Source organism: Magallana gigas, chromosome 3 (genome assembly GCF_963853765.1).
Source record: "Magallana gigas chromosome 3, xbMagGiga1.1, whole genome shotgun sequence".
Classification (NCBI taxonomy): Eukaryota; Metazoa; Mollusca; class Bivalvia; order Ostreida; family Ostreidae; genus Magallana; species Magallana gigas.
Genome location: NC_088855.1, coordinates 36,560,819 through 36,584,399, shown reverse-complemented (window position 1 = coordinate 36,584,399; position 23,581 = coordinate 36,560,819). Strand labels below are relative to the sequence as shown.

Here is a 23,581-nt window from a genome sequence, read left to right as displayed (position 1 = left end):
TAAAACTGTAATATTGCAATTATAATATATAATTTGACTGTATTTTTAATCACATTTTATTTGTCCGTGAATACATATATATTTATATCACCAGAAATAATTATACGTATTTTCACATTATTTATCTAACAATTTCGTTTTGTTTCTTCTAACATTCTGATAAATTGTTATTTCGTTGTCAAGTTGATATTGACAACTTCAAGAAGAGTGAAGGCAAAATGGGGAGACCAAAATACTTCACGCCAAATGAGGTTTCAGTACATAACACAGCTGATGATTTATGGGTCTCGTTTTTGGGAAAAGTCTACAACTTAACACCCCTGTGTGAAAAATATAAAGGTAAAAATTTCATTTGTATCTTTCTTTAGAAAAGAATTAAATAGGCCTAGCACATGCATGTCATGTCAGCTAAGTTTCATTGATATATCATAGGTTGTTGTTGACATTATTTTTGAAGAATCTATGTACTTTTTTAGTGCATTTTTATGAATAATAATTAATAGTTGGTTTAATTTGTTTATTTACAGGAGATGTTTTGTTGAAACCAATTATACAGTCAGCAGGAAAAGATATATCACATTGGTTTAATCCAAAAACAAAAGAGGTAAATCAACTGTGTTTTGAAAATAATGACTTTGTTCAGTCAGTTTTAGAGACATATCAATAATTTGGGTTTAATTACTACGTAGTTTCGAATTCTTGACAAAATACCTAATATTGCCAAAATGTACTTTAATTGTCATATCTGACGAACTGTTTATTCATGTGACTTACTTAACAGTTCCATAGTACAGCACATATATCATAATGGAAACACTTTGATGTATATCAATATAAATTGCTTGATTTCAGTTTGTTTAAACCTCATTATAGATACATGTCAGGATATTTTTTTTTTATCATGCATAGGTTTAGAACAACATGCAATAAGTCTTTTCTATCCAGTGTACTTGATTGTATGCTTTCAGATCCGTACACATGTAGACCCACAGACTGGATGTGTCATTCCATACTGTCCAAATGGACGATTTATTCACATTCCCCCACCATATCCAGATGCTGACTGGGCAAATGATTTTGGGCGCCCTTGGTGGAGAGATGAGGGCTATCTTGTTGGAATTTTGTCAAAGAAAACACGACACATTAAGATAATAAATACCTTAACATCACAAGACCAAGTGATTGAGGTAGGTTGCTGAATTAATTAAGTTATGCAATAATCTTTTTAATGTACATGTATAAATTTTCAGTATCAAAAGTCTTAGTTTTAAAAGCATATTCGTTGATTGATCAGGCACATGACCTAATAAATATGTCTTTTTCTGTTAATATCCTTTACCTGTCATTTTTCATTACAAGCTATCAAAAAATATAAAATGTTTGGTGCCTGTGCTATAAAAGACCTTATGTGCATTTGATTGAGGAGTTCTGATTTTTTAAAGGTGTGTTCAGAAGAAACAATGACAGAGATTTTGGCCCGATATCTCCGATACAATGCCCATGCTGCCAGCTACACATGGAAGTATGATGGCAGAAATCTGGATATGGACAAAACGCTGGAAGACAATGGTATTCCAGATGAGGATGAAGAGTTCTATAAACTCAGTATGAACGATGACACATTCCTCCAGGCAATCCATCTGTACTTCAATGATGACTTAACAGAGGCATAAAACTGTCATTTGTTGAATTTTTTATTGTAAATATATATGTCAAATTGTTATAACTATGTACTTGTAAAAATTATATAAATGAAGGATTCATCTGTTGGAGTTTTTCATGTAGAAACAACAACAGAATGCAACTTGTGAATGTTCTAAAAGACTAAGGTATTTTGTTTTGAATGCAATTTGTAAATTAATGTAATTTGTAATTTTTCTCCAAAACTATGGATACAGTGAAAATGATGACAGGGTTATCTTTATTCTTCACAGTATTTGATTACTCTGGCTACATATTTCATCAAATATCTCGAACGCCGAGCTCCGCTAAAAGTTGCGATATTTTTGTATTACGACGTGACATAACATTAGAAAAAATATTTTAATGTTTTGTGAATGGATTATTATCATTATGTAAGTAAAAATATATATATAATACAAATGGATACACACAGGTGATTACGGTTGACGTAACGTAAAAGTCCTAAGAGCGGTAGCGTTATGGTTACTGCGTTACTGACTGACTTCGATCGGTGGCAGCTTGACGTGTTTTACGCACAGCGAAAAAAAACCTGACAAAATCAGCATGAAAAGAGAGCGATTGGACAGTGGAACGCATCAAAACATGACTAAGAGGGTAATGACTTTAAGAAAATGCCATCAATCTGAAAAAATTAGGAGGTTTTTTAATGATATTTTATGATTTAAAATCTGGATATCATTATCATATCACTACTATTATTTCTACAAAAATCAATTGTTTACGTTCGTAATGGTGGACATTGTAGCGCACACTCAACTGTTTCTACAATATGCAGCTTGTTGATTAATATGATTGCTCGACCAATGATGAGATACCAACTTCATAAAAAATAAAATTCACATGTACAAAACCACATCTGATAAACTCAAAATGAATTAGAAACAAATTTAGATAATGGATATATTAAGCATTAATTCTAGTACATGGTTTTTAAATAGACGCCATCCTCTCTCTCTCTCTCACTCTGTGTACAGCGTTCTTTGTTCATGTATGGCTGATCATGTATATAAAATCCAATCAATATTTTTTTATTTTACAAAACAATTCCCATACATTATTTTCGACAGTTGGAACGCATGAGCAATGTTTGTGTGACTGAAAGATGTATTTAACTGCAAAAAGTACATTCCTTGCCTGGTACATGCACCAGTTTATTAACAAGACGTTCCTGACTGTTAGTAGGCAAAATTGCTAATTACAATAAATAGGACAACTACACACATGTGATACTAGTATTCGAAAGATATATATTAACTGTTTTTCATAGCCTTAATTTTTTTACGCTCCATATGGAAAAGGTACACTGAAGTCTCTTTAGCCTGGCTCATTACGTGTAAGGTGACCTGGCTACAGCTGTGATACGCAGTAAAATGAAAAAAAAAAAAAAAAAAAAAAAAAAAAAAAAATATATATATATATATATATATATATATATATATATATATATATATATATATATATATATATATATATATATATATATATATATATATATATATATATATATATGTACATCACAAGCTCGGCCGGAAAATTGCTGTATATTAGGTGGGTTTTTTTTCTACATATTACATGAAAAGTTTAAAATCGAATATTTCTAAACTTACATGTATCTATAACCCCGCACGTTAGTGGAGTGTGTGTGATATCGGACTAACTGTGCTGGATTTCCGCACGTTAGTGTCGATTTTGTGCATTGAATTTTATCGGACTATCCGTGCTGGAATACACCGTCCACTAATGATATAATGTTGCATATTAGTGGTCAGGATGTTGACCACTAATGATATAATTTTATCATTAACGAACAACCTAACAGTCCGCTAATGATATAATTTCAGATTTATATCATTTTGGTCAAAAATCATAACCTCTAATGATATGGCAAAAAAATGTGAAATACGTACTACCTTGACCACTAATGATATACATTTGCACACATTTTCAATTGCATTAGTGGATGGATATGCAACCTTTAATGATATAATATGATATAATATAATATATCTGCGCTCTATACTTACAAAGGCAAAATATCAGGGGAAAAATGACGACACTTACATTTGCAAAAAAAATCTACTTAAGTGACGTCATAGATGGACAGGTCATGGACAATAGTGACTTAAGTTGAGTCTAATATGTTAGAGAACCTCTGTATAATGTTGGATAAAGACTTGATTTTGATACGATACGACATAAGAATTGGTTAAAGTTGGGGGGCGTATTTGATCATATATATAGTCCTTTACTGTAATATACACCATTCTGACATTGCCCCTGACATTTTGCCGTTTTACTTGAAATGAAATAGTCGCATACAGACAAAATACATACAATTTGTGACTTCGTTTGTTTAGTTCAAAATTCAAATTGATCATCATTAAACAAAAAGGAGATGAGTTGTGCTAGATATTTTTAGTTGAGGAAAAATTTGAAGAAAAACAATTTTACGATATTAAAAAATTATTGTAAAACTTTAATTTTAAAGGGATTTCATTAACATAAAAAGGTCCAATTGATAAAGTATTTGCTATTGTGGTCTGTGGTACAACTGAATCACTAATCTGTTATTAAGTTGAATATCAATTAAAGTTGGTTGAATTAAAACTACTTAAACAATAGTGATCATGTCGTGTAACATAGAATATTGACCCGGGTTGAAAATTGACTCGGGATAAAATTATACATGTATCATTAGTGGTCAACATCCTGACCACTAATGCAACATTATATCATTAGAAGACGGTGTATCATTAGAGGTTGCTACTCCGCATGTTTTTAAGTTGTTCTCTCGGAACTCGGAGAATCGGTTTTCATTGGAATACCATGTACCGTTTATTTCACCAACTTAAATACATGCAACTTCTTGAACTTTTGTTTCGTTTTGGACGGTTTTAATTTTTGTTCAGCGTAAACTTGAGCGAGAATTGAGCTTTCCCCTGAATTCACCATAAGAATTTTAAGAACTTTTACATTACAATTTACAATACAAATCGAATACAAGATACGCTTGTGAAAGTTGGGTAGTATTTTAGTTGAAAGCCGAGTGGCATGCTACCGAGTTAACGCCAACTTCACGAAAAATTCACGATAGGAACTTTACACCTTAAAATTCATTGGTGAAACATAGAAATGTCGCTTAAAATAATCAGAAAATCTAAAGCATTGTCTATCAATAAACATGTACATGAAGTTTTATACGCGAAACAAACACATTGTTTTACATTGTACTTAAAGTCTGATACATATACGAGCGTATAAGTAAAAGGGAAACCCAGTCTAGATTTGGACTTCCTTAGGTAGCCACCGTCAGTAGCATTCTATCAGTGGCCACAGTCCGTTCTCACACATTACGGATGACTTTAGTCTTTATCATTCTTCTTTTACATTAAAAAAAAACCCCCCAACTTTTTCCTTCTTTCTCATTCTAACCTATAGCAACTCACACTTAAATTAGGCTGTTACACTGGGGTCACTTTCATCTTTCAAATCACCATTATGATATCTTAATCTCCAGCACTTCTGGCTATGAAATACCTGACAACCTTATGTATACAGAACAATCCGGCAAAACAAGCAGAAACGTTCCGCGTATCGGGACAGAACCCTCAGCAGCATTCACAATACAGGCACGTAGCATCGTTTTTGAAAGGGGGGGGGGCAGACTTATCCAAAAAACTTGACCAAAAAAAAAAAAGGAAAAAGGGGGGGGGGGTATACCTTTAACTTCAATTCCACTGATTATTTCCTTATTTTCAATTCAGTTTTTTACGTGGTCTCATAAAAGTGTGTGTGTGGGGGGGATCTCCATGTTAAGTCAATTTTTTGTATGTAAATTTAAGAAAAATCTTTTCTGCGAAAAAAAAGTTGGGGGGGGGGGTAGGCCCCTTGGCCCCCCTGATGCTATGTGCCTGCAATATCGAGTCCACACTTCATTTCATATCTACACATAATAAAAACACCCTTTAATTGCATTGCAGCGCACCGAGCAGGCTGACGCCAGGTTTATTTTTCAAACACATAAACAAGCCATTGGACAAGGCATTAATACTGAGTAACAAAAAAATTACAATATGTGCATCCATAACACTTTGGTATAACATGATTTAAGCCTCCTCCGCCGCCCAGGAATTTTGAAAATACTATGGAAACCTGTGTATCCGCGGCCAAATGCGGAGTCAGCAAACATGCGAGTGGCGGAACCTCACTCTTTGAATAATTTATAGAAATAGGAAATATAAAATACACCTATGTATATATATATACATATATATAGTTAAAAAAAACAAAACAAAAAACACGACTTGCTCGGGACGGCGTGCGCTAGAAAGTGAACCTTACTGACAACCCATGAATCAATTCGAACACGTACACTCAATACTGAAATTTCATTGGCTAAATACTCCATAACAAGGTAAACTTAGTAACCCCACACTTTCGTAATTGTTTACATGTCGTCAGGACAATTATTTTTCGCTATACTTCGTAACGCGAAAAAATTTTAGTCCACACTTCATTTCATATCTACACATAATAAAAACACCCTTTAATTGCATTGCAGCGCACCGAGCAGGCTGATCCTAGACATTACCAAAGAAAGGGAGAGAAAAGAAGAGAAAAAAAAAATAATAATCATAATAACAATTGTTTTGACACATATAACCTTTTTTCTACAGAATCCTTCACAAACATTTTTGCTAGACACCGATTTCCATCGCCCGTGTCTTTGTAAACACCTTTCATTGACACTAGCATTTGCAGCAGCAGTTGCCCCTCCTGATCTAAGGGAGTGTAGACCGATATTTAAATCCGGAGCTACAGTTTTTAAAAGATTAACAATATTTTGCTTTGCTGCAGTATAACTAAGCTTTTTATTTTTTGTCACTAATTTGGAAATACCATTGCTTCTTAAAGCGGGTTTAAAAATAAAATGATCAGAACACATATCAATTCCCGCCTCCTTTGTATAACGTAAAACCATGTCATATGGGCAAGCACTAGTAAAACCTTTTGCGATGAGTACTTCGTTTCCATCTCTGTATTGATCATTTTTGCATTTTTCAATAAAAATTTTCAAATAATTTTGTTCAACAATGACATCTTTACATTTCAAGGAACTTAGTTCGTCAAATCTTAAAAAACCTGCAAAACCTATCAAAATCATAGCTAAATTTCTAAGCATAAGAACATCCGTAGTATCTGTATGCGAATCGCACAGTGTCTGTAGCATCTGACGGTCGACGGGATCCTTTCTGCGCACTGGTCTACCCGTTAATCGTTTAGCCGACTCTTGTAGTGATTTCACAAAGGAATTATCTGTGGGATCTGGATAACCACTGATTTCATGCATCCATTTTATTGAATAAATTGTAGTGTTTACTGTAGAATACGAAGCACCAGAATCTAACAGATAAGTAATATATAAAGCAACATGAATTGGCTGTGCTGGAATCTCACTGTGTCCGTGGTCATTTATGAACTTCTTCCATCGTTGAAAACCATGTTTGTAGGTCTTGTTGGTACTGTCACTCTTTGATGATAAAAGGTACCCACACATGTGCTCGCTGAAAGTCCCCAGTTTGCTGTCCAATGAAACGCCGCTATCGGTAACTGCTTTGTTTATATGTGACTGTACTCCTAGTCCTGGAAAAAATTAGTCATCACCAAAATGAAATATCCTAATATTATGAACATGTATTTATTTCTAAAACTGTATTCTCAATACCAACATCTTAAACTTCAGTGGAAATTTTGCAAAAACTGATTTATTACTCTTGCCATGCGTTATCAATTTTTTGTCAGGTAGATAATAACAAAATTTTACAAAACTTTTATAACAGTTTCCCTCAAATATCAAAGGCCAATATGAGGACGACTTCCATTCCGGAATAATCAATGTACCTGTGGCCCTCTCTGCTATCATTTTGTTAATAACTCTTGGTATATAACTGGGCGGAGGAACTAACCAGTTATTTTCACTTACCCAAACCTGGGTAAACGCATCGACTGCCTCTGTACCAGGACACCAATATTTAGAATTAAACCTTTCACACTTTTTATTGTAATGTGTAGCAAATCTATCGACAGTATGCATACCCCATAGTTTTTCGTAACTGTTAAAAACATCATCGTGTACTGACCAATCGTCCATGTCCGTTACACGACTTAAGAAATCTGCTCTTTTGTTTTCATTTCTGGGCTTCCATACATTACTTACTTGAGTGCTGTTTTCGGTGCAAGTTTCAAATATCTGGCTTGCAATGATTTGCAAATATGGTTTTTTGCTTCCAACTTGCATGATTTTTGCAACGTTTTTACTGTCTGATATAACATTTAAATTTGAATTTTTTATAATACTGACTTTACTTTTCATGACCCTGTTAACAGTTTCTAATTCTCTCCATGTTGAGCTCTGCATCGCTTCTTCTGCTGTCCAATTTCCTACTACACTCCCCATAAAAACATTTTCATTGTTATCATTGATACATTCAAAATAACCACCAAAGCCTACATCCGAGGCGTCACAATATAAGAATAAGCTGCATACATCTGATGCACTTACAAAATCAATGGAACAACCGTTTCCATTCAAAATTGAAACACTTTTTCGCCAAAATTCAATTTCTCTCAAAGCATTTGCTGTTATTTTTACCTGAGCTTCCCAGCTAGCCTTGCTTGATATGCAGTAATACAAAAATCTTGTTTTCATTCTAACAATATCACCAAAAACAACTTTCATGGAAATAATTTGACCAACAATTTTTGCTAAAAATTTTGCACGAAAATACAATACATTTTTCTGTACCTCACCATGTATAGTATCTAAACACAAATTTAGACGATAAATTCTGTCGTTGCTGATGTGAACTTGACCTTTCTCTGTATTCCAATGCAAACCTAACCAATCACAGTTTTGACTTGGAATCCAATTACATTTGTCGTCTGCAAACAAGAAACCCAAATTTTGAAAAAGCATTTTTATTGAATAACTTACGTTTGATGTCACTTCGAAACTGCTGCCTGCAGCTATACCGTCGTCTAAAAATGTTATAATTTTTATTCCTTCTGATCTTAAATGCCTCACCGGTTCTCTAAGAACTTTTGAAAAAATGTACCCTGCTGTGGAAATGCCAAATGGTAAAACATTGTATACGAAATATGAAATTTTGCCATTTTCTTCCCATGAGAAACCTAAATATTGTCGGTGTTCCTCGTAAATCTCTATATGGTGATAGGCTGATTTTAAGTCAAAAGTAAACATAAAGTCTCCCATTTTAAGCATTTCTTTTGCAGTGACAGCATCTTCGTATCTAAACTTAAACTTGTGCAAATGAGGATTCACGTGCCTGCAATCCAGTACCAACCTTCGCTTACCGTTTCTATTTTTGGCCACCGTCAAAGGATTTACAACTGTAGGTTTTTCCCTTACCCGTGACACACATCCCTTTTCTATCAAATTCCTTATCTCACCTGTGACGAATTCTGGTTCCTCTCTCGCTGACCTATTGTTGTTTAATTCAATAGAAGAAGGATTTGTTTTGAATGGAATTTTATATCCTGACTTTATAATATCTAATATTGTTTTACCTGACCCAATTTTCTCCCATTCGCTGTAACGTGATCTTAAACGACCAACTGGAGATATGATACTACTTATATCATTAAAAAGCGCCAAATTTGAAATAGGCAAAATTTTTTCTAAATTTTCACTTATCTTGTTTGCTTTGTCATCTTTCTTCGTACAATCCCGACTCCAATGTCCCTTAGCTCCGCAGTCAAAACATCTGCCGGGTTTTCCACTGCTCGTTGATCTTTCATCTGTCTCCATACGGGAGACGGTCGCTGGTTTCTTCTGATAGGGTTCGAATCTCTGACGTTTTCTCCCGTTGAAAACTTTCCGCTCGGCTCTCATCTGTGCTCTGTACATCTTCTTCTCATCGTCCGAATCGTCTGCTATGGGGTTGGCTTGATACTCCTGGACTACTTTCCAACCAAGCTGAGACGAATCTGCCAACTTAATCACTTTCTGGCGATTTTTAACCATTTCAATACCTTCAGCGATACTGCTCTTTGCCGACTCCACTCCATCGTCACTCCCGCAGTTTAAATGTTCCCTGGCCTCCTTTAACTTCGTGAGCACTCGGGCTTCATGCTTATACTGATTCTCGTTTCCTTTTTTACGAAACACATAATGTTCATTCAAATTGTCCTCAATTTTGCATATTTGAGACGCGGAAATTTGTTGAATATTTTGTTGAAAAACTGACAAACGACTGTCCATCATATTTTGCAAACTACTTAACAATTCGGACTGCTGACGTGAAACAACTCTGTTTACTTCTTCTGAAATTGAGCTTTGTATTTGTCTGGCGTCCATGACGAAAAACACGACTTGCTCGGGACGGCGTGCGCTAGAAAGTGAACCTTACTGACAACCCATGAATCAATTCGAACACGTACACTCAATACTGAAATTTCATTGGCTAAATACTCCATAACAAGGTAAACTTAGTAACCCCACACTTTCGTAATTGTTTACATGTCGTCAGGACAATTATTTTTCGCTATACTTCGTAACGCGAAAAAATTTTATGTTCTTTAATTTCTAGCTTCTTTGAATACTCTTAAAAAGCGTCATGCATGCATGTCTCATACTCTACCCATTTCTCAAGAAAGCCACGAGTTCTTCATTTAAGTACTACATTGTCACTATTAATTTCCTTACTCCGTGACAATTCAATGAAAAATGTCTGCTTGCTACGAGAAACGGGGGAAGGGGGGGGGGCTGCTGAAGCCCCCCCCCCCCACCCCCCGTCACCAAAATGATACGTGCCTGAGCTAGGCTGCTGTATAGGTATTTTAGGAAACTACTGTATGCTTACAGACTTACACCAGACAGTTGCTCTAATTATACCATGTAACTCGCGGTGCAACATCTGTCCTGTTTGAATATTTATGGCAAATGCGCCCTGGGGTGCTTGCAACCTGTGAAACAGTCCAAGTTGTCTCTCTTTGTTAATGCAATAACATGGCCGCGCACAGGTGTGTTAAGGTAGCATAACTAAGATAACTGTAAGATACTTGTTGCTCGTCCAGTAGAAGATTATTGAATAAAATGGATTTTACCATGCTGCTTTTACTGATATGTGTTGGATTTCCGCTTTGCTCAGGTAAGTCAATCACGTTATCTACCTGAAAATATTTCCAGGAAGTATTACCTGATTACAGTTTTCGAATCTCGCGCAAAATATTATTATTTGATTTTCAGTTATAAAAAACTGATGTTTTTTTTGTTGTTAATCGTTTAGTTAAGTAATTTTATTTAGCTATTAGGAAATCGCACGAGAGAGAGAGAGAGAGAGAGAGAGAGAGAGAGAGAGAGAGAGAGAGATTTATTTACATAACATTTTATTTTGATATTTCTTATTTTCTCCTAGCTCTAATGTGTACACAATGTCACTCACTGACTGCAACAAGCGTCATGAACATGGGGACCGTGTTTCAGTCCATACTCCCCAATCTCCACGACCCCCAGTGTGGCCTGGCCTACCATAGCTTGATGACCACCACCCCCACCCCCATGCAGCCCTTCAATCAGCAGCCAGTGCTCCCAACCACCTGTACCCTCAGCGCAGTGGGGGGCACTAACACAGAGATCAGGTGTGGCTTCTACAAAGGATACATAGAGGTCATGTCTCAGGATGGCATAGGTATAAATATTATATTAAAATGTCCTTTAACCAGTCAACTTTTTAATAATTTAAGAAAGTATATTACCCTACAGTATCTTCCTAAACCGAGGGTTTTTGAAATATCATGTACATAACATTATATATGCAGATCAGAAACTCTAATAACTTGGGAGGATGCATGGCCTTACTCACATAGAAGTAGAGTTTAAGGCCAAAAAAAAAGGTGTTCATAACGTATACACACTGAAAAAAATCTTTGAATTTAACAGGATAACTATACATGAGTTCCTTAGACAGGTATACAAAAAAAATCAAATGATTATAATTAATACTTCATTTGAATTTAATAGTTGTTGTCATATATTACATTAACAAACTGTACTTCTGTTTACTTACAGGGACTGCTTCTCTGAACGTGTTCTCTATGACATGCTACAATGTTGACATCAATGTAGACTGGGGGTGCACGGCCCGCGAGTTTCCTCTTCCTGGGGACAATCTTCACTTCGAGAACATCCTGCAAAGTAAATTCTCCAACACGGTGGTGCTAACTCGCTTTGTGGGTAGTGTGTGTTACTGCCGCCGGACAGACTGCACAGATGTCATCAATGGCAGCTCCAAGTTAACTCCCCCGGTCCTTTGGAGTGCTCTACTTGGTCTTCTATTAGTACTTGTTAAGAAATATCAGTATTGAAACTCATTGACTAGTATATATACCAGTACTTTTTGTGTGCTTGTATTTGGTTAAATGTTTTACTCATCTATTTTAATGAAAACCTCAATTTTAACAAATTGACATCATGAACCTAGATTTTTTTTTTAGAAAATGTACCGTATTATGTTTATCCATCTCTTATTAATACTCAAGACCTTATCTAAAGTAAAGATGGATGCCTTGTTACTGCAAGAGAAGTTGAAGAATGATTTTACATTGAATATCATCTTCCACATTTCAAATAAAAATGTGCCATTTACATATACATGTATAGATCTATATTTTATATATATTTTCAATGTTATTTCTCAATTTCAAGACTTTTACTTATGTATTTTTATTTATACCCAGTTACATGTACATGTATCTGCAAACATGAATCTCTTGAACATTTCATCATATATGCATATCTTAAAAACATTAATTACTACAAATAATCAAGGTACTATGCATTTCTGGATATTTTTTGTTATATGTAATGCATTATTCATGCATTTATCAAAATGTATATTTGCATGACCTTCATTAATAAAGATTTACAATAACCATAGTAAATTGATGTTTTGAATTATCAATTATTGTATATATTGGGGCAAGTGTTATCCATACTGAAACTCCCTTAGGGTAGTAGATTTCAGCCAAAATATTAATGCATGAATTGCAAGTTGCTTTCACCAGCTTTAGTGGAAATAGACACATCAAATTGGTGGCATACTTTTATTACTACTTTTACCCTACAAACAAATTTAGCTCAGTTCCCCAATCAATTAGTCACAAACAAGTTATAAATGCAGTTTCTGTTAAATTGCTGTTAATTTTGAAGATGATCTGGCATCATCCATTTTATATTTGAAGTCCTATTCCTCCTTCAATGATATGTATCTTTTCATTTACATCTGGATGGTTTATTCTAACCCCATTCTGTTCTTTGCCATCTTCTATGAAAGCCATGTGATTAAATTATAAATATCTAGATGGCCAAGTCTGATAGATAAACAACACTTTATCAAATAACAGTCTTTATTGTACAAGGTTTTGCTTAAACACTACTGTGTTTAAATATTTATACAATAAGACCAGGTCAACATTCATGTCTTTCTGTACATTGAATCCATAATGTATTAAAAAAGACAATGATAAAAAAACCAAAAAACATTAAAAAAAAATGTTCTTCAGAGCATCAATGTTGTTGACAGGAAAAAAAAGTTGTCCAAATGCGTTTTCAAACCTCTGATATGATGTAGAAATATAGATTCTGAATTCAAATGTAGTATGATTCAAGTCGCGAAATCAACAGGAATAAAATTTTTTAATATGTTAACATTTGAATAAACCATTTCGAGTTCAGTTAACACACAATCATGGCCCTATTGAATATATATGTACAATGTCATCGACACTTTTTTCTTCTAATTTGACAATTCAGTGCATAATTTTTGAAAGTTTAGCACATAATGGGTGTTGAAGATCCTCTACAAAAGTTTGCACAAACATACATGTACACACTGAAAGCTACCAGTCATCTAGTTAATATTTGATACAGAAGCAATACAATTTAATCAAAATTTGGAAAATTTACATATATTTAAAAAAAATGTACTTTATAATGCTAGCTGGCATGCAATATTGATAGGCGAATACAATAACTAAGTTTATGCCACACAAAGCTATATACTGACCAAAAATGACTACCAGTAATATACAATAATATAGATACATCATGAAAGAAAAATGTCTACAATGTTGTAATTTACAGCAGCTAAATGCTCTATAAGTACACAAATGTGTACCACTAATTAATATTGCAATGCAAAAAAAAAAAAAAGGAATAAAGGAGCTTTAAAAACAGTCTATCCTATGCATCACTGCCAACATAGGTACAAATGACTCAATGATGAAAAAATGTCAACATGAAATCTGTAATGTCACTATTAAAACATGCATATTATGCAGAACTGCTTATCATTTTATAAAAGGAATCACAAAACCCAATTTTATCATCCTTTGAACAAACTTCAAACACATATCAAAAGATTGTTTTATAAATTCAAAGAAGCTTGTGTGATTTTTGCTGCAACAACATTTACAGAGAGTACTGCATACACTAATACACAGTATTAGAAATTTTTGTGAGTGAACTATAAGTTGACAAAATAGTTTACCGCGAAACAGAATAATGCACTACATAACCATGACTATGTTTACAAGATGCAGCCAAAGCACAGGCACCTGACGTTATATATTTTTTTCATAATAAAAATATATATACCCTATATCTAATAATACACATGTACTTGTATTAGATATAGGGTATATATTTTTATTATGAGAAAAATATATAACGTAGGGTGCGTGTAAGCCATAGCACTGAATCCTGTAAATTCCTAAAATTATGAGAGTACTTAATTCCGTGATCCTGCTTGTTTGTATAAAATCGCGAGAATATAAAATTGCGAACGTTGAAATTTTCTCCTTATTTCTTATAGTTTTCAACTCTCAGAAAATAATGGGGAGATTTTAAAATCCGCGAAGGATGATTCTCGCGATTTTACGCGGATATTAATTCCTCACATTAAATTAGGAATTTACAGTATACAGGTCTGAAGTATCTCAGAATCTTATCCCAGTTATATCAATCAAACAACAGCCCAATTGAGTCATCTCGATAGCTCATTCCCACAACAAGCTGAAATGATATTGCTGTTTCATTCTTTTTTAAAACATAGCTTTTATAGTAAGATCTCAAAGAAACTAAAAAGTTTCATATGCAAAATTTTAAGTTAACAAAAAAAACAACAAAACCCACAGACAAAAAGAAATAGAAAATGGAAGAAAAGTAAAAATGATTGCAATAGAACATTATGAAGTTGCATCTGTACTGTATATAAGCACTTTCTGGAACAGCTTATATAACATGTAGATATATATATACATGCATGGAAATAGATATGACACATACAAACATGAGGTACCAAAAAATATGAACATGTTCGTTTTCAATTTTCAGATTACGAAAGTTATGTAGGTAGTTGCAAAGCAAAAAAAGCAATTATAATAAGGGTGAATACATTAAAAACATAAAAATATTGCTGATTATTTCTGAAGCATTTGACATTACATGAACAAAACACAAAACATAGTAAATATGAATTATTTGCAAAAAAAAAAGTCCATTCCATTATCATTACTTTCTTGTCTTTCATACAATAAATTATTTGCAAACAAAATAGAAAAAAACCCATGAACTTTTCTATACTGCTAATGCTATACATGTATTTGCAGTTAGATGTGAAATAAATGTATTTCTAATAGTACATGTATATATAATGCACCTATGTTCTAGTAACGATGCATATTACATGTACAAACACTTGAATAACATCAGATTCATAGAACCTGGATCAATGTAAGGTAAGACTGCAGCATCACTTGAAAAATACATACTGTGCAATCAACTTAACAATATGCGATTCCTTGAGAATGTTGTAAAAATACCCTTATACAGTGTGCACGTCATACATATTGTATAATAAATATATATGCTTATGTACATGCCAACCTTTATGAACAGTCAACCAAAGTAATTTTGAGTTTACTACTAATAAAAGAAAAAAACTTCGATATTCCCATTACATGCTGTTGATTTCCCACTTTTGGATTCCATATATTTCTACATTTCAATATCAGTGACCCTAAGCCAGATTTTTTTTTATGAAACTTATATTTTCATTGTAAGATCTTTTCCAAATTGTTTAGAAATACATACACCAGTACTTAATAGTAAATTCTGAGATTGTGTGAAAAAATTGAACAGTGCATACGAAACATAGTGGCAGTATATTGAACAATTTTCACTTTTAACCATAGAATACCTGCAAGTTTTAACTAAATATCCAAGATTTACTAAATTAAACAATGACAGGATTTACACAACATCTGCAGCTGAACTTGATGTTGGATTTCATCATCATTCGCAGCTAAACTTGATGTCGGATTTCATCGACATCCGCAGCTAAACTTGATGTCGGATTTCATCGACATCCGCAGCTAAACTTGATGTCGGATTTCATCGACATCCGCAGCTAAACTTGATGTCCGAGTCTTTGACGTGGTCATAACGACATCCAACGCATTCTGTGTGGTACCACTTGTCACAATCATCACATGCAACCTAAAGCAAAACACAGAACCAGTATATCATCTATTGTTACAGCACCAGTATATCATCTATTGTTACAACACCAGTATATCATCTATTGTTTGTGTCAAACAAGAGGGTGTCTCTTTATTGTTATTATCATCTAAGGTTCATTAATCCTCTAAGAAGGATAACTCAACATTTATAAATAATAGAAAAACAAACCAAATAATGTGTTTATATTATACAAGTTAGCATTGTAGCAGGTTTAATTACAAAACCTCTTAATCTAAAACATCATTTCAAAAAGACATATATGACGTAATAATTGTTTAAAATATATTAATAAAAAACATCACTTAATTTTTTTTTCTATACTGAACTTTTGTTTCAGCAATAATTTAGAGATGAAATTGAGAAAGGTGTATTTAACAGTTATTTGCATGGTCATTACCAAATTCTTAGCTTTGTTCCAATTAATTTTGGGCAGATAACTTGCACAGACACTTATGCTACTAAGCATTGAAATTTGCTGGCCTGACTCCTTACCCATGCCACTCTCTTTCCTTTGGGCCTTTTACATTCCCCAGAGGCACATTTATCTTCTTCGAACCATTCTACTCCATCTTCTAGCACATCTTCAGTTTCCACGCGATTGAAAAAATCATCATCGTCGTCATCATCATCATCTTCATCAGAATCCCTCTTCTTTTTCTTTGGGGGTCGACCTCTTCTTCCCGGTTTTCCGGCTGTACAGAACAGTAAAGTTATTATTTGTCATAATTTGTAAGCCTAATAAAAATTATTATACAGGAAAGCAAAACTAACTTTTATTAACAGAGACTTCATTTTGCAATATACCCATTAGAAAACAGTTCTCAGACTAATTTTATAATAAGGCTATATTCATAAACAAATACCAGATATACATTTAGGGCAGATTTGCAGGGAAAAATTTATGACTTGGAGTTTCTTGTGAACCTTGTAGAGGCTTTCTTTGCATGAAAAAAGTTGGTTTAAATATCTGCAATACCTATGTCTGAAGATACAAGATCATACACTGTATGTGCTATACTTAGACTTAAGGTGGAATAACACATCATCACAAAATGGCTGACCTCTAATCGAAGCAACATTTTGTTTTATTAAAAGGATTTTATTGACAGCAACATGTAACTTACTCCATGGCTGAGTAGATAAAGCGTTGGGCTTGTGATCCATACATCCCAATTTTGATTCCTGCAGAGGCTTTTGTTACTATTTACTGAATTTAATTTTTTATCCCCAAACTGCAAATTTTTTTTCTTATTTGACATATGTACAGTTTATTTATCATTATATCTTTCATAATAAAATAATTTACTGTTTAATTTGAGATGACTTTTTCCAGGTGTGATATTCTACCTTAGAATAACCCTCTGATGAATGTTCTTATGGTTCTCTGCATGTTAATTTTTAAATATTAAACTATAGTAGCTGTTTTAGAGAAAAAAAAAATCAGGTTCATCTTTAATACATATGCACCAGACTAGCCACAAGCCTGCATGCTAAATATCTGTATCCCCTCCCCCCCCCCCTTTAAAAAAATTCCCATCCTCATATAAAGTCACTTTATTAAAATTAATGTGAGAAAACTGAAAGCAACATAGTACATGTAAATTCCAATTAAATATTTCCTTTTCAGATAAAGAAAAATCAATACACTTTAGTTGCTTTTCATATCAATTATCAAATCCTGCTCTCTAAACTACTTTCATTATGAAATGATATGAAACTTCCACATTTGCTGGTTTATTTAATTTGACCTACGTTTTACAGGCCCTGGCTTGCGTTTCTTTGCCTCCTTCACAGATCCTTTACTATTGCTTCGTTGCACTTTTGCTGGTTTTGCGACTTTTTTCTCTACTGGCGATTTCTTCTTGCCTTTGGTTTTTACTAAATTAAAAAAAGAAGTTTACAAACTTTAAAAAATAATGTACATCATAACATGTACCTAAAGATTTTAAAGCATGCAACTATTATGGTAAAACAACAACAACATGATGGATGTGTTAATGTAATTAACAGATTAATTACAAATCCAGGTGATTAAATGTGTTTCAATTTTCTGAACTGCCAGTTCAATAGTTTTTCAAAAACTTCTCCTTGTGAGACCCCATCATACTTTATATGAACTAAGTGACAGATATCTTAAGCATCTGTAATCCTCGATTCATTCATTATGGAGACCCCAACAGGTAACTTGCTAATGAGAACACAAATCTGCAGATATTGATTTCTTTTGCGTATACTCTGGCCTGATTCATTTTAATCAATAAAGAAAGCTGGGCTATTTATCAGATGTACAATACCTTACACCTTTCATCTTTATGTAGCATACATTTATATGTGTACACTCTTCTTTTTGAAAAGTAACACATTTAAAATGCTTGTTATAGCAAAAACAAACACTGAATTGTTTAAGTAATAAAATGAATTAACCTTTCCCACAACTTCATGTGTATAAACAGGATAAGTTCAAGTCATGCAAAATAGTCGTAAACATGGAATCTCCTGTCTTTTATTTTGGTATTAGAAACCATATAATACGATATACATGTCATAATTGATATCATACATCACGATCACAAATGAATAATAAAATCTTTGAAGCAATAAACGAGCTGATTTTTCAATTCTAAATAAATTATATTAAAAATGTTTGTGGAATCATTTCATACTTATTAAGTTAGTTTATTAAACTTTGCATGCACTGAAGAGTTACTTTAAAACAACTAGAAAACTAAAACCCAATACAAAAAATGAAAATAAACAAACATAAAGAAATGCTTAAATAAAGAATTGGATGTGTCTAAATATTTTAACTCATTCTTCATATCAAGTTACTACTACATAAACAGATAATAAATGGGCTTTAAGTGACAAAAGATGTTCTGATAACAATATAGAAATCTTCCTTTTAAGAGGTGTATTTATTTTTACTATCCAATTCAAGCATGTAAACACTTCTTTCACTTACGAAAAAAAATCAATATGATAAGACTTGAATAGGAACATATACCTTCCTTTTCTAGGATTTGAATTGCATAAGTTATCTGATTGGCAACTTCCTCTGTTTGGGATACATGTATATGTAATGCACTGTTTGGTATTCAGATAATTTCATCTCACAAAACAAAATATACAGTGCATTCTTAAACACTTAAAAAATGAAAGTATGTTATGATTTTCCTGTTTCCTTAAAAATCTACTAATCTAATCACACTCCAGACATCACATGAATAAATCCAAAAAAAAAGAAAGAAGATAAAAGCCTCAGTGATTATTTTACTCCCATAAAGCACATTTTGATTAATTGTTATTGATGATTTCTTTCATATCAGACCTTTGGAATACAAGGTTAAACTCTATCTTTAATGAATTGTTTGTGGTTTAAAAAGCACAAGCTTATTAACACATATTTCTTTTTTTCAAATTTAAAGAAAAACATATGCATGTATTGAAAAAAAGATCTGTAGTATTACTTTTAAAGTACATAATGTAGTTGAATAGCCATGAATAAATTTTCCAGGCAAAGATAATCTGGTTTCATAACCAGTATGGAAGAAGTCAAAAATTTATCTGGACTGGAATGTTATCTAAATAAACCAATTAAAAGATTATATAACATTATGGCACCTGGGACCTTCTTTAAATCTGCAGGGTGGCAAGATTATGTTAAGAACAAAGCTCCCAGAAAGGCTATAATATTAGGTCAAAACAGAGAGGATTATAAGACTTACTGTCCGTGTTGTCCTCGCTAGAGAAGAATGGATCTCGACTGCTGTCTTCGTCAGGGGTGGGTAAATCATTGGAATCGTCCGAGCTGCTGCTGAAATAGCAATGTCCAGCAGATTGTAAAGAACGAGTTTGAGTAATACATAATGTACTCCAAATGTACCTGAAATACTGCGTATACAATATATTCACATTTAACACACAACAAGGGTATTTTTTTAATACATTCAAAATCAATGAACAATGAAATACACAGTTATGGTTATTTACTGAGTTAGACTCAAAATTAGCAATGTGGAAATATGTTGTTCACAGTACATTTTTATTAAAGAAAAATTATCATAAGAATTTAGCATCTGGTTGATGCCTATAAAAAGCTTGTGCATTATTTAGGTAACGATATAGTTCAACAAGTAAATTTTCTGTAACATGCAACACATAGATTAAATTAAACACTCTGAGGAAGAACAAATATGGCTTGATGTTTTTGCGCATTATCAATATGTACCTGTACCTGCTTCTATGGCGCTGTTTTTCGTTCAGGAGTTTTCTCCGATGTATGTTGGGGATTTCCAGGTGTGTAGTGGAGGGTGGAGTGTCTCGCTCCCTCATGGAATTGCTAGTTCTACTGCCACTGTTTTTCACAGTTGACTCCACATTGATGTTTATGTTAACATTCACTCGACTGGTCTTTGTCTTAGAACTTTTATCCTTCCTGGCGAGATCACTCAGGGGAGTAAAGCCATTCTCCCCCGACAGCCGGCTGGCCGACTTTTTCACTTTGCCCGGTGGGCTCTGCTTTTTGTCTGGATACCCCGAGCTTTTCCGTACTGGCTTGGGAGAGGGACTAGAATCCATACTGTCATCACTGTCTTCAAACCTGCTCCGCGCAGGGAACGACTTTCTGATGGGAGTATTCACTTTGGGTTTATAATCATCGTCATCCTCCTCCTCACTGTCTTCACTATTTGAGGGCGAAGACTTCAAATCAAATCCCGAATATCTATTCACATTGGGTGAGGCAGTGTAAGTCACAGTTGAGTCTTTTGAGAGATTGTATTTTTGGTCTGTTTTGCTGGGAGATTTTTTGATGCTGTGACTTGTTATCGTGTTAGCACTGCTAGAGGCGTTTGCGGGCACATGCCCATTAATAGCTGCTTCATCTCCCGTTCGAAAACCTCGCTCCTCCTCTTTTTGTATCAATTTTTCAAACTGTAATTACAAGTAATAATACAATATCTCAAATATATTTTCTTTTAAACAAAAGAAACAAAAATATTCATTACATATTAAGAATAAATGACAAATATTCCCTTTTATGTGAAATAAAATTTCACATAAATCTGTCAAAATGAAGTGATCTACAAAAGAAACTCAATAATAAGGGAACAATAAAATGCACAATTGAATGTGTATGAGAAATTTAAATTGCATACGCCTTGCATCATCTAACTAAACGATGCCATTTTAAAAGAATGCATGTTCTGGAAAAGTGATTGTTTATGCCTGATTGCCCCATAAAACTAACATGCAATTTCAATTTTGTTGCATCATTAGCAAGCACTTTAGTCACTTGTACTTAAAGACTGTACACTTACAATAAATTGAAATTCTGAGTTTGGTTGCTTTGCATAATCTCCAGCTTTTAGTTTGTAACCATTTGTGTGTCCAAACGTAACTTTGTCCCCAACCTTTAGTATATATGGTCCACTCATCTAAAGAAAGAATTTTTTTTTTTATTAAAAATACATTCAAAATACATGTATGCATCAAACTGAACAACATGTTCATGACCACAATATCAAAGGTTGATTACCAAATGCTATGATGAATATAATTAAGTATTTAGTTCATGAAAAAGATAATTACTAGAAAGTATTTATTCCAAGGTAAAAAAAATCTCATGAAGAACCAAGACAAGGAGCTTGGAAAAAGCAACTGGCTTCCATAAATCTTCCATTATTGTGTACCTTGATGCTCACAGTTTCTTTTCACAATCCTTCCATTTTTTTATTGACTATTTGTCTATTACTCAATTCACACAGCTACATTGTGCGTGAGGTAGAATAAGAAAGTTATAATTATTTACTAAAGAAACACACAAGTTTATACCTTTGTGTCATTGATAAAGGTCCCGTTAAGGCCCTTATCAACAATTCTAAACTGAACATCTCCATTATCGCAGGGTATTGCATGGATTTCTGCATGTATCCGAGATATGAAGTTCTTTAGCTTTGTAGAATCCAAGTAATAATCGTTGCTGGTTGCTCGACCAAATTTTGTCACACCATATTTCAACCTAAATATGTAGATGAAATCTTGTTAATCACAATTACATTGAAAACATGCATGACAATCATATATATTTTGTAAAATCTTAAGCATGTATGCTTTTAATCTTTATTTTGATACTCCTTTGACCTATAAAAAGTTTCCATGATGCACCAATAGATTAATAATATAAAAACAATAGAATTTTAAGGTAATTTTGAATGCACTGATACATGATATTAGGCACATGTAGATCAAATATATGCTTTTATTAAAAATCATTAAAATGGCAAATTAAACAAGTTAAAAATGAAGTGCAACGAATCTGATGAACATTTTTCAATCAAAGTTTTATAATGGGTTGTGTAAATAATCACAATTTATTTTAAGAGTCACTTTCTTGGACATAGAATGGCTAGATCGCCATAAGATCTACGTGATATTAGAGACATAAACAGATAACACTTGAAATTGCTTATTTAGGCCAGAATAAATATATAAAAAATAGTGATGTTTTCATTTTCACTCCATTTTGGTGTGAATGCAATGCGAAATATGCACATCACTTCGCAAATGTTGACGAAGTAATGAAATTAACGACTTCAATAATGGCGTGTTGATACGTTGTTGATCTGTCATCCTTGTTTGTATTTCAAAGGATTCTTTCTCAAACAGAAAGTAGATCTTTCAACTTACTTCATGATGTTGGAAATGCTCATACATGTTGCGGAGGGTCCTATCCTCCGTAAGTGATAGGAGGTCGTTTCTCCGGTGCCCATTTGGCATCAACAAATGTTTCAACTACACCATAAATAATTTCACACGCTATTTTCAGGAACAAGCCAACCTTGACCTTGGGTCTCTCAATGTATGTTTCCCGCTAATTTTCCCGTTTTGACAATAATTTTGCTTATATAATGAAGAGTAGTTGTGAAATGATAAATTCACAACGGGACAAGAACATTTAAATGTATCTCTTTATCATTAAAACGATTATTCATTGGTACAAGCTGGTGTACAAATTATCATAAAATATTTACATATAAAAGACAAAACCAATTGTGTATTCGCAATTTTGGAATCCGGATAATATAGCCTCTCTCCGGTCTTCTCCTTGTGCTCGAAAATAGCAAAACCTACTTCCATAATCAGATAAGAATTGCATCAAATGAATAATTCTTTACTACACAGTAAAATTTTATTAAATTCAAAATTTATGATTTTGTTCAGTTAATTTTCAAACGGAAATATTTTACTCCACATATAATGAGATTTTTGATAATA

General features: G+C 33.4%; 4 protein-coding genes across 14 annotated transcripts; 2 read left to right on the top strand and 2 right to left on the bottom strand.

Annotated features, from left to right (window-relative positions):
• Window positions 1-164: 164 nt before the first annotated feature.
• Window positions 165-1,765, top strand: LOC105343134 (cytochrome b5 domain-containing protein 1). Its single transcript, XM_011450344.4, has 4 exons — window positions 165-339; window positions 528-604; window positions 969-1,187; window positions 1,443-1,765. The coding sequence occupies exons 1-4, from the start codon at window positions 219-221 to the stop codon at window positions 1,671-1,673; spliced, it is 648 nt and encodes a 215-aa protein (XP_011448646.1). The 5' UTR covers window positions 165-218; the 3' UTR covers window positions 1,674-1,765.
• A 4,222-nt stretch (window positions 1,766-5,987) lies between these two features.
• On the bottom strand, window positions 5,988-10,295 carry LOC117692387 (uncharacterized). 3 transcript variants are annotated; one of them, XR_010712107.1, is made up of 2 exons: window positions 8,071-10,295; window positions 5,988-7,347 (listed from the first exon to the last, which is right to left on the bottom strand). XR_010712107.1 is itself a non-coding variant. In XM_066079503.1 (2 exons), the coding sequence occupies exons 1-2, from the start codon at window positions 10,079-10,081 to the stop codon at window positions 7,342-7,344; spliced, it is 1,578 nt and encodes a 525-aa protein (XP_065935575.1). In that variant the 5' UTR covers window positions 10,082-10,295; the 3' UTR covers window positions 5,988-7,341. The 3 variants fall into 3 exon arrangements, 2 of the variants coding, with proteins under 2 accessions (XP_065935575.1, XP_034335949.1); XM_066079503.1 differs by having other exon boundaries at window positions 8,510-10,295; XM_034480058.2 differs by having other exon boundaries at window positions 8,699-10,295.
• A 409-nt stretch (window positions 10,296-10,704) lies between these two features.
• Window positions 10,705-12,160, top strand: LOC105343133 (uncharacterized). The gene is made up of 3 exons (XM_011450343.4): window positions 10,705-10,874; window positions 11,142-11,414; window positions 11,795-12,160. The coding sequence occupies exons 1-3, from the start codon at window positions 10,820-10,822 to the stop codon at window positions 12,088-12,090; spliced, it is 624 nt and encodes a 207-aa protein (XP_011448645.3). The 5' UTR covers window positions 10,705-10,819; the 3' UTR covers window positions 12,091-12,160.
• A 960-nt stretch (window positions 12,161-13,120) lies between these two features.
• LOC105343131 (nucleolar protein dao-5) lies at window positions 13,121-23,331 on the bottom strand. 9 transcript variants are annotated; one of them, XM_066079495.1, is made up of 10 exons: window positions 22,994-23,331; window positions 22,139-22,325; window positions 21,625-21,741; window positions 20,535-21,238; window positions 20,032-20,120; window positions 19,311-19,361; window positions 18,059-18,184; window positions 16,799-16,998; window positions 16,183-16,282; window positions 13,121-16,077 (listed from the first exon to the last, which is right to left on the bottom strand). In XM_066079495.1, exons 1-10 carry the CDS (start codon window positions 23,074-23,076, stop codon window positions 16,073-16,075), a joined length of 1,662 nt encoding a protein of 553 aa, XP_065935567.1. In that variant the 5' UTR covers window positions 23,077-23,331; the 3' UTR covers window positions 13,121-16,072. The 9 variants fall into 9 exon arrangements, with proteins under 9 accessions (XP_065935567.1, XP_065935566.1, XP_065935568.1 ...); XM_066079494.1 differs by having other exon boundaries at window positions 13,121-16,282; XM_066079496.1 differs by having other exon boundaries at window positions 13,121-16,282; window positions 20,032-20,117.
• Window positions 23,332-23,581: the final 250 nt, after the last annotated feature.

Excerpts from the sequence above, each read along its gene's own strand:
- LOC105343134 (XM_011450344.4), top strand. The coding sequence starts at position 219 with ATGGGGAGACCAAAATACTTCACGCCAAATGAGGTTTCAGTACATAAC. Across the intron at positions 340-527 it reads CCTGTGTGAAAAATATAAAG|GAGATGTTTTGTTGAAACCA; the intron begins GTAAAAATTTCA and ends GTTTATTTACAG. Across the intron at positions 605-968 it reads TTAATCCAAAAACAAAAGAG|ATCCGTACACATGTAGACCC; the intron begins GTAAATCAACTG and ends GTATGCTTTCAG.
- LOC117692387 (XM_066079503.1), bottom strand. The coding sequence starts at position 10,081 with ATGGACGCCAGACAAATACAAAGCTCAATTTCAGAAGAAGTAAACAGA.
- LOC105343133 (XM_011450343.4), top strand. The coding sequence starts at position 10,820 with ATGGATTTTACCATGCTGCTTTTACTGATATGTGTTGGATTTCCGCTT. Across the intron at positions 10,875-11,141 it reads TGGATTTCCGCTTTGCTCAG|CTCTAATGTGTACACAATGT; the intron begins GTAAGTCAATCA and ends ATTTTCTCCTAG. Across the intron at positions 11,415-11,794 it reads CATGTCTCAGGATGGCATAG|GGACTGCTTCTCTGAACGTG; the intron begins GTATAAATATTA and ends GTTTACTTACAG.
- LOC105343131 (XM_066079494.1), bottom strand. The coding sequence starts at position 23,076 with ATGGGCACCGGAGAAACGACCTCCTATCACTTACGGAGGATAGGACCC. Across the intron at positions 22,326-22,993 it reads AGCATTTCCAACATCATGAA|GTTGAAATATGGTGTGACAA; the intron begins GTAAGTTGAAAG and ends CTACATATTTAG. Across the intron at positions 21,742-22,138 it reads CCTTTATCAATGACACAAAG|ATGAGTGGACCATATATACT; the intron begins GTATAAACTTGT and ends TTCTTTCTTTAG.